At 36.5% G+C, this 11,026-nt stretch overlaps 1 protein-coding gene across 1 annotated transcript in view; it reads left to right on the plus strand.

The window, feature by feature from the left end:
• LOC143437275 (uncharacterized) overlaps positions 1-8,634 on the plus strand; it is a 33,906-nt gene extending 25,272 nt beyond the window's left edge. The window contains exons 3-5 of the mRNA XM_076922094.1: positions 2,498-2,624; positions 2,825-2,885; positions 3,999-8,634. Of these exons, the coding sequence (XP_076778209.1) occupies positions 2,498-2,624; positions 2,825-2,885; positions 3,999-4,872 (1,062 nt within the window). The 3' untranslated portion in view covers positions 4,873-8,634. The remainder of the gene's footprint in view (positions 1-2,497; positions 2,625-2,824; positions 2,886-3,998) is intronic.
• The last annotated feature ends 2,392 nt before the right edge of the window (positions 8,635-11,026 follow it).

The following is an 11,026-nucleotide window of genomic DNA, read 5'->3' on the forward strand; positions in this document are numbered from 1 at the left end:
AAGATCCAGGACAGCCGTCCTTAGGCAGTGAAGTTGTTGAAAAATAGAAAGCTGGTGATGATGTAATAGAAGGGGCCGTGATTCTCCTATGACTGTTTTATTCCCACTTCTGAGTGGGATTCAACCGTGCTCACTTGGGCCTTCCATCTTGTTCAGTTGCTTTGGGTCTATGGAGTGTAGTGTGGGTTTCCTGTATTTTATGATTATTATGATTCACTTATAAGTGAGTACATACATGCGTGTGCTTTTAGTTCTGGGTTACGTCACTCAGGATGATAGTTTATAGCTGTATCCATTTGCCTGCAAAATTCATGATGTACTTGTATTTAGTAGCTAAATAATGTTTCATTTTGTAAATAAACTACATTTTTATATCCATATTTTGCTTGATGGACATCTGTAATCTCCCAGTTTCAAGCTGTTATGAATAAGATGGCTATGAGCTTTGTGAAGTCCCTACTCTAGTTCCCCAGCCCTCACAGAGTCCCTCCCTCCAATATCCTTTGTTTCTCATTTGAGAAGGTGTGGACCCCTGGGTATCTCCACACCATGGTGCTTCGAGTCTCTGCTGGGTTAAGTTCATCCTTTCCATTGAAGCCAAACATGGCAGCCCAGTTCAGGGAGCAGATTCCAAAGATAGACAGCAGCTTTCGGGAAAGCTCCTGCTACACTTGTTGGAGGATCATCATGAAGACTGAGCTACACATCTGCTACATATGTTCCAGGGCCTTAGTCTAGACTGTGTGTGCTGTTGGTTTGTGGGTCAGTCTCTGAGTGTCGCCAAGGGTCCGAGTTAGTTGAGTCTGTTGGTCTTCCAATGGAGAAGTTTCTATCCTCTTCAGGGCCATCAATCCCAACTCTTCCATAACAGTCCCCAAGGACCATTCAATGTTTGACTGTTTTTCTTCTCATCTATTTCAGTCAGCTGATGGGTGGAGCCTCTTAATGGAAAATTATGCAAGGTTCCTATGTGGGAGCATCACAGAGTATCCCTAATAATGTCATGGATAAGTGCTCCTTCATAAGGAGGGTCTCCAGCTGGGCAAGTTTTCATTAACAATTCCCTCATTCGCTGCTCCAGCTTTACCCCTGCATTTCTTTTAGACAGGACATATTTTATTCTATGTGTCTACTGTGTTGTACTTGAAACTGATTCTTCAGCTTTCTTCTCATGCTCCCATACATTCCCCATTTGGTCTCAGTCCCTAAATCATATAAGATACAGTATAAACATTTGCTATTCGATGCTAAGCTATTTTGAGAGCCTGGTGGTTTTATATTTTTAACTTTATATCCTTTGTTTATTGTTTTCAAGACCAAATTTTTCTGTGAAGCCCTTACTGTGCTGATAGTAGATACAGAAACCACAGAAGCCACCTGACATGTTTTTGTAAAATAAGCACATGCTTCTGTGCACCTCTTCATTCACATCTTTAATTTAAAAATTTAGCCAAATATATATAGGTTATATTTCCCTGGATGACATATGTTAATGATATCAATGCTGCCTGAGGCTGCAGAGTCATTGGATCATTGGATTCCAGGTGTATGTTGTTCTGCCTTACTCTTGTGTTTGTTCTGAAAATTTTGGAATAAATAAAAGTATTGTGCCTGTGTGCATGAATATGAATATCATGTGTGCCTCATCTTTACTGTTGTCAGAAGATGGCCTCAGTCCTATTGATCTTTGAAGAAATGGGCAGTTGTTGATCCCCATGTAAATACTAGAAATTGACCACCATTATGTGGAAGACCAGCAGGAGCTTTCCACTCCTGAGCTATCTTTCCTGCCCTTGTTCCTTATTTCTGATCAGCATATAAATTACTAATATTTTCATCTGTCCATTTTCAACTGTTTAAACATTCATTCCCTTTTAATAAAATTTATTAGTGTTGTTGTTTAAACTGGTTCACTTCATGTTCTTGCAAGATGAATACAGAACTACAGTGAACGTATAATTCTTTGTATAAAACTCAGTAAAGAACTGTGAGTTCTCTCTATCATTTTTGTTTCCTTGGTTGATTTTTACAGGGGACTGAGGGTCTTAATATGTAATATGTAACTTTTGCTGTTCTGCAACACATCACACAGACCACGCAGGCATCCAGCTCAATGACATACACCTGCATGTATCTCTGTAATTAAAGACATGAGCAAATACTCGCAGCTTGCCCATCATTTTTGTAGTTAGTAATTGTTCATACAGCTTTTCAGATGTGTGCTCAGTACAGTTGATCTGTTTTCCCCTGCATATCCCTCTCAATTGCCATTTGTGTTGCAAGGCTTTATCCTATTCAAAGGGATCAGAAGTAACACAGGTGAAACTTATAATTCAATTTCTTTCTAAAATGACAGAATGATTATATTATCATTCTGTTTCAGGAAATAAGTGGAGAAAGCACCAGAATTATATTATTATGTTGTTTAGAAAGTATCCATTTATTTACAGTGATGTCACAATCATGCATTCTGTTGTACACATGTGTGATATTTTAGGATGCAGTGACTTATGATGATGTGCATGTGAACTTCACTGCAGAAGAGTGGAATTTGCTGGATTCTTCCCAGAAGAATCTCTACAAAGATGTGGTGCTGGAGACCTACTGGAACCTCACTGCTATAGGTAACACTGTGAATTTTGTTTTGCTTTTCAAAATAATGGAACAAGTGATTCTTGGTTATTGATAAGCCTCTGTTATTTCAATTGAGAACAAGGAAGATTGAGCTGAATAAATCAGGTTCAGTGCTGTCAAAATTCACAGTAACTTGAGTTTTACCTAATTTCCAATGCTGTATCATTCATGTTCTGGTACTGTATTTTAGGTTACAGTTGGGAAGATCATCATATTGAAGAACAACGTCAAAGTTCTAGAAGGAGTGAAAGGTAGTTTTCATTTGCAAGCTGATACAAATATGCATGTGAGGAAATTTTAATGTGTTCTGGAAGCTCTAAAGAAAAGCAATTGTGTAAAAAATCAGTCCTTTAAGTATAGCTATGATTATAATATTCTCATACAGCCATGTTCCTCAATGTCAATTATCTGATTCATGTTTGTAAGGCATTCCTGTAAGGAAGAAGACATGGAAACAATGCCTTAAGTGATACCTTTAATTGATTTGTAGCTCCATTAGAGCTATGCTGTGGAACTACCAATCAGAGTAGTCTCATAATACTTACATGTTCCACATTGAATAGTGATAAATATATATCCACAGCCATCCAATAAGCAAATAGTCCATATTAAATTTGGTGATACTCATATTCTTGTACTGACATTTTTAGGTTTATTGAGTTGTCAGTTAGTGAGAGTGAAGAAAGTTGTGAAGAAACCTTAATCCATATACCACATGTCTACAAAGAACAAAATGTCAAATTGTATGAATTCTATATGGAAACTTTTCACTAGTTCTTCTTTTAATGGGTATATCAATTGACATAATGGATAAAACCTTGTGACCATACTTCTTTCTGCTCCAGAAAAAATGAGAAGATACAATGTATTCTGCCTTTGGTAGACTTTCTGAATATGATAGACATTTGCAATTAATTGGTTTTCTGACAGTACTGGGAACATCCCCAAGTCACACTGCAGAAAATCTGTATGGGTACTAGAAGTTTGGAAATTCTTCTGTTTGTCCTGGCTCACAGTGCTGCTGTGGTGTGATTCACACTACAGGAAAAACTAAGAAAGCAATCAGTGTTTTAATACTCTCATATCTTCAGAAATGTGAAGTACTTGATATAGAAATCTCATATAGAAAAAGGATGTTATAAATGTGAGCCATGTAGTAAATGCTCTTACTGTCACAGGTATTTTCAAAGAGGTAAAGCAACCCACAGTGAGCAAGTACAACCGTGAACATCAAAGTGATAAAAACTTAAGATCTGAGTGTTCTTTATTTTTAGACCAATTGTAAAATTCATTCATATTGATAAAATGATTGATCAGGCTAATGAATGTGGGAAAGCTTTCACATGTGCCCATTATTGTTGCAGGCATGAAAGAAGTTATACTGGAGAAAAACCATATGAATGTAATCAATGTGGTAAAGCCTTTTCATATCACAGTCATCTCCAATATCATAAAAGAACACACACTGGAGAGAAACCATATGAATGTAATCAATGTGGTAAGGTCTTTTCACATAGCGGTCATCTCCAAGTCCATAAACAGACACATACTGGAGAGAAACCTTATGAATGTGATCAATGTGGTAAAGCCTTTTCATGTCACAGTACTCTCCAAAAACATAAAAGAACACATACTGGAGAGAAACCTTATGAATGTAATGAATGTGGTAAAAACTTTGCATTTCACAGTTGTCTCCAAAGACATAAAAGAACACATACTGGAGAGAAACCTTATGAATGTATACAATGTGGTAAAGCCTTTTCAAGTCACAGTCATCTCCAAATCCATAAAAGAACACATACTGGAGAGAAACCTTATGAATGTAATCAATGTGGTAAAGCCTTTACACAACAAAGTCATTTCCAAATCCATGAAAGAACACATACTGGAGAGAAACCTCATGAATGTAATCAATGTGGTAAAGCCTTTTCATGTCACAGTAATCTCCAAAGACATAAAAGAACACATACTGGAGAGAAACCTCATGAATGTAATCAATGTGGTAAAGGCTTTACACAACAAAGTAATCTCCAAAGACATAAAAGAACACATACTGGAGAGAAACCTCATGAATGTAATCAATGTGGTAAAGCCTTTTCATATCACAGTCATCTCCAAAGACATAAAAGAACACATACTGGAGAGAAACCTTATGAATGTAATCAATGTGGTAAAGGCTTTAAACAACAAAGTCATCTCCAACATCATAAAAGAATCCATACCAGAGAGAAACTTTAGTTATGTAATCAATGTGGAAAAACCCATTTATAAGTAAAATGGTTCCAAAGACATAAATGATCATATACTGAAGAGAAACTTTATGAATATAATTAATATAGTAAAAGCCTTTTCACAATGTTTTTGTCTCCAAAACCATAAAAGAACCCATACTGGAAAGAAACGTATGAATGTAATCATTTTGGTAAAAGCCTTTTCATAAGGATTTTTCCCCAAACCATAAAAGAATCCATATTGGACAGAACTATGAATGTAATCATTGTGCTAAAGCCTTTGCATGTTCCACTAATCTTGAAAACATAAAATATCCCATATTAGAAGAAACTTCATGAATGTGATCAACATGGTAAAGACTTTTCACAACTTTAGCATCTCCATTATTTTAAAAGAACAGGAACAGGAGAGAAGCCTCATGAATGTAATCAGTGTTGTAAAGCATTTGCAAGTCACAGTCATCTGCAGTGACAGGAGAGATCACATACAAGAGAGAAACCTGCTTGAATATTAATAATGTGGTAAAGCCTTTGCATGTCAGAGTTCTTTACACATACACAAAGAAATCACACTGGAGAGAAGCCTCATTAATATAATCACTGTGGAAAAACTGACAATTCACTTTTATCTGCAACTACATAATAGAACACATTCAAGAGAGTGACTCAGTGTCATCAAGGTGCTAAGCCCTTGCATGTCACAGGCATCTCCTGGTACATAAAAGAATACATACTATAGAGAAACTGCATGAATGCCATGAATGAGGTAAAGTCTTTGCATGACAATGTACTCTCCAAATACTTCAAGTAAAACACCCTTTAGGAAAACCTTACAAATGTAACAAACATAGAGGAGCCCGTGTCTATCACTGTAGTTTCCTAAGACATAAAAGACCACAAATTGGACAAAAATCTTGTGAATGTCCTCATGTCGGAAAATTCTTTACATGCCACAGTATTCTCTGAATACAAAAGTCAACACATACTAGAGAGAAACCTTCTGAAAGTAATCAGTGTGGTAAAGCATCTGCGTGTCCTAATTGTATTTAAATGCATGAAAGAATTTATAGTAGTAATGAACTGTGGTGTTTTGAATATGCTTGTCCCTAAGAAGTGACAATATTAGTATGTTTGGCCTTGTGGGAGTAGATATTACTGCTTTGAAGAAAGTGAACTCCTATGGTGGTGGTCTTTGGAGCTCCGGCCAGTACAAAACAGACCCTCCTACTATTTTGCCGGATGACAGTCTCTTCCTGGATGCCTTCTCATGAAGATGCAGAACTCTCAGCTTCTTCTCCAGCATCATGGCTGCCTGCATGCTGACATTCTTCCTGCTATGTTGGTCATGAACTAAACACTTGAAAGTGTAAGACACACCCAATTAACTATTTGCCTTTAAAACAGTTGCCTTGGTCACAGTGTCTCTTCTTAGCAATGGAAATTCTATCTGAGACAGAAGTTGGTACCCCAGGCTGACGTATTCTTATTGGTAGGCCTGACCATGCTTTTGCCCTAGACTAAAGTATTTTTATTGGTACACCTGACCATGCTTTTGTTGGAAGCAATGTGTATTTTTAGACTTTGGATTTGTACCTGCATTAAGTGGAACTTCATGGGTCATGCTAGTAGAACACATATGTACTAAGGGTGGTTTGAACTTTGTATATAGTTTTTATAATGCTTTGTTGAAGAAGGTTGCTGTTTTTGCTCCCATCTGAAGGTAAAGAGGTTTATTTTGTTAATTGCATTCACAACGGAAGTCTTAGGAAAGCCAAGTACAGCCTTTAGCCTCTGTTTACTCTCATGGTGATTGTTTTGATCACACTTAGTAATCTTAGGAAAGAAAAATATAAAATCTTAGGTTCAAAGAGAAAACCTCACCAGGAAGTTGAATGAAGCTAAATCCTATGATCAAAGATCCACAATGTTATTAAAGAAATGGTGATATTATGGCAAGATTCCATCCACCTAAACATATGGATGTGAAGTTGTATGGATGAGAACTGTATAATGTTAGGCATTATTATTAACTGGTTATAGTTTTTATGTGGACATAAGAAGATACAATTATGTGTCAAATTGACAATGGACAGATTGTGATTACTATACTGGGTTTTCAATTTAAAATCTAAAAGGAAATACTTAGGTCCAGGCATAGTGGTACATGCCTTAAATCCCAGGAGATCAGAGTCAAGCAGATCTCTGATTCAAGTCATCCTGGTAAAGAACAAGTTTTAGGTGATGAAAAGCTTAGGTACGGGGAAAGTGTTACACATGTATTTCCCAACATTCAGGAGACAAAGCCATGCAGATCTGAGTTCAAGTTTCATCTACAGAGCAAGTTCAAGGACAGCCGAGCTTAGGAAGTAATGTTGTTGAAAAATAGAAAGGTGGTGATGATGTACTAGAAGAGGCCATGTTCTGGCAAAAACAAGCAGAGGAACTCAGCAGCTTTGTTTTTGTGGCTCTGACTTTAGAGGCAAGAAGAGAAGGGACGACTGAGACAATTGATGCTGGTTGGCTATAGTGAAAAATTTAGTGGTGACAAAGAAGAAACCAGCATCACTGAGGTGACATCTTATGGTAAGTGTTTTCTGAGAGGAGAAAGAAGCTGTATTCCAGAGGTAGCCAAGGTTGTCCCTTGTCGTGTAGCTTGACTCAGTCCTGGGTAAGACTCACCCAGGTGGCACTGGTTCTAAGGCATCAATGTGTCATGTAGTGCAGCTAAGTTGGCACCATGAAGGGTTCATGAGAGGAATGCTGTGAAGACTGTTTGTCAGAGAAGAACCCAGCATATTGAAGATGTCAGTCCCGGGGGATGAGCAGAAATAACAGCAGCAGCAGTTGAGTGGAGTCAAGTAGAACCTAGTGTCGTATAGAGGGAAGAGCTGGAGAGAGACCCAGCTTCTTTAATGGAGCGCAGAAGATGATCTGTGGATCCCAGATACTGGAACAAGAAGCTGTAATTTTGAAGTTACTTTGGAGACCCCAAGAGTTTTAGATTCCAGAGCTGTGGCATACCTTCTCAGGAAAACTCCTTTCAGGAAAGAAAATCAGCCAAAGAGAAAGATTGTGCTGCAGTGAGCAAAGCAGGAAGGAGTTGGAGATCTGAAGAACGCTTTGACATCAGACATGGAGATACAGAGTTTGTAGATTTCCTTGCTAGCTTTTGGTCTTCTTTTGGCCCAGTATTTCCTCACAATGGTGATTAGGAATGGTGACCTATATCCTGTGAATTTGAATGGATATGATGTGCTATTTTTTTTAAAGTATACGGGATTACAGTTACATGATTGGAATGATCTCAGAAGAGACTTTGAACTTTGAACTTTTAACATTTATGAGACTTCTATAGATGATGCGAACTTTTTAATTTGAACCTCACATATTTTGTATTATGCTATTTTAAAATATGGTCTCCATACACTCATGTGTTTACACAATCATATAGGGGCCAGGCAGTGGAATGTGGTAGTATAAATATACTTGGCTCATGTGAGGAAGTTATTATGAGATGTGGCCTTCTTGGAGGAAGTGCATCACTGTGGGTGTGGTCTTTGAAGTTCCACCCAGTGCAGAATGGACCCTCCTACTAGCTCCCTGGCAGACAGTCTCTTCCTGGCTGCCTTTGGATCAAGATGCAGAATTCTCAGCTTCTTCACCAGCATCATGTTTTCTTCCATACCTGCCATGCTTCCTGCTGTGATGAAAAAGGACTAAATCTCTGAAACTGTAAGCCAGTCCCAATTAAACTGTTGCTTTTATAGGAGTTGCCTTGTTCATGAATTCTTTTCATAGCAACGGAAACACTAAGACATAAACCCTGTGAGTGTATTTAATATGGTCAAGCCTTTGCACAATTCTCTAGTCTTCATTATTATGAAAGATTGTGTGCTAGAGAAAAACCTTATTAATATGTTTATTATAATGAAGCCTTTGCACACCTCTGTAGTCTTCATCATTAAGAACCTATTCATACTGGACAGTGGTTACATACTGTGCTAAACCCTTTACATCATGGGGTCCACTGAGATTCAACACAACTCAAACACAGGACAAGGAAAATGATAAGAATTTAGTGTAATCAAGTCACTACTGATAAATCAGGGCCACAAAATTATAATCAGAAGCTTAGCTCCAATACCCCAGCCTCAGCCCCACCATGAACCAGAAAGTTATATAGATTCCAAAAGTCAAAACCACAAAGTCCTGTGCCAAGTTACAGTTACATTTTTCTCCCAATCACGTTTTTTTGTTGTTGTTGTTTTACTCTATGTCAAATGATACAGAATGTAGGTTGTATGGTCTACACTATCACAGCCATTTGTTCTTTTGTGGTTAGGAACATGCATTATATTTTGAGGAATAAAACATGAATAACAGAAATCATGGTTAGGAACAGTTGTTATGTTTTAGGTAAGAAAACATGAGTGATGAAAGCTGGTCAGATATTGTTAAGTACACAGGTCCCAGATGACCTAAAACTTAGTTTGAATTTATGATTAAATGGAGGTTGGTAACAAAAAGGCAGTCCTTAGGGCAAGTTTCTTTTGCTTCTTCCCAACATTTGTATATTATAGACATATTTGAATACATAGTAGAGCACATATTGAAGACATATCTTACAAATGTAATCAATGAGATAAAACATTTTCACAACACAGTCATCTATGAACATAGAAGAACACATCCTGGATAGAAACGCTAAGAATAAGAAATGTGGTAAAGCTTTTGCATGTGGCAGTTGTCTTAAAAACTGTGAGAAAAAGTCACAATGCAGAGAAACCCAATAAACAAAGTCAATGTGTTAAAGTCTTGTACTTTCTTATATGTTTATAAAAGACTAAACCCTTTAGTAATAATCACTCTACTAAAGACTTTGTATATTACAATAGTCTTTGAGTACCTTCAATATTATCAAAAGTAATCTGTGACTACAAATAATTTGTAGGATCTTACCCTGCACACATTGAGTTACTCAAGGTTATTCATTTTGTAGAACAAAAAATTGACAAGCGTCAACCATCAGTTCAAACTTTACAATGTCTCTCTATTTTGTTTACACTGGTAAACTCATTTGTACATACAAAGGCCACTGTTTTTTCTTTTTCTTTCTTAGTTAATCGTGTATCCAAAAACTTTGCTGAAAGTGTTTACCAGCTCTGGGAATTGCCTTTGGGAAGTTTTAGTTCACTTGTGCTTACTATTGTATCATCTGCAGATAAAGATAATTTTACTTACTCCTTAAATTTACAATTTATTAACTTATTTAACATTAAATTGTAAATTGCAATATAGGACTTGGAATATAGAACTAGTTAACATTAAACTGTAAATTGCCATGCAGGGCTAGTTAGTATTAAATTGTAAATTGCAGTAAAGGTCTAGTTAACATTAAATTGTAATTTCAATATTGGACTAGTTAACATTAAAATTTTAGATAGTGTTTTGAATAGATGTGGAGAGAATGGATCACCTTCTCTTCTTTGTGAATTAGTGGGATTAATTAGAATTTCTCTCCATAATTTAATGTCAGCTATAGGTTTGCATTAAGGTGACATTATTATGTTTATGTATGTCCCTTGCATCCTTAATCACTCCAAGAACTTTATCATACAGTGGGGTTAAATATTGTCAGAGAATTTTTCATCATCTAAGAGATTACAACTTTTTTCTTACACTTTAATCACATTTTGTTGAACCATCCCTGCACCTCTTGAACAAAGCCTACCGCATTGATCATGATGAATGGTCTTTTAATGTGGTTTCTATTTTATTTTATTTTATTTTATTTTATTTTATTTTATTTTATTTTATTTTTGTTTTATTAAATATTTTTACATATTTAGTTTTAAAGCAAAATTGGTCTATAATTCTCATTTGTTACTGAGTCTTTATATTGTCTGGTTATTTGAGTAACCATGGGTTCACAAAAGAAATTGGCTAAGGTTTCTTCTTTTTCTATATTGTTGAATACTTTGAGGAGTATTCTCATGAACTCCTCTTTGGAAGTCTGGTAGGATTCTACCCTAAAACTCATGGCCCTGGGCTCTTTTTGGTGGCAGACTTGTAATGACTTCTCTTTTTCTAGATGTTTAGGCAGTTTGAGTTGTTTCCCTTAGTTTGATTTAACTTTGTTCAGAAAAACATATTGAGAAAAT

This window comes from Arvicanthis niloticus, chromosome Y, assembly GCF_011762505.2.
Source record: "Arvicanthis niloticus isolate mArvNil1 chromosome Y, mArvNil1.pat.X, whole genome shotgun sequence".
NCBI classification, from domain to species: domain Eukaryota; kingdom Metazoa; phylum Chordata; class Mammalia; order Rodentia; family Muridae; genus Arvicanthis; species Arvicanthis niloticus.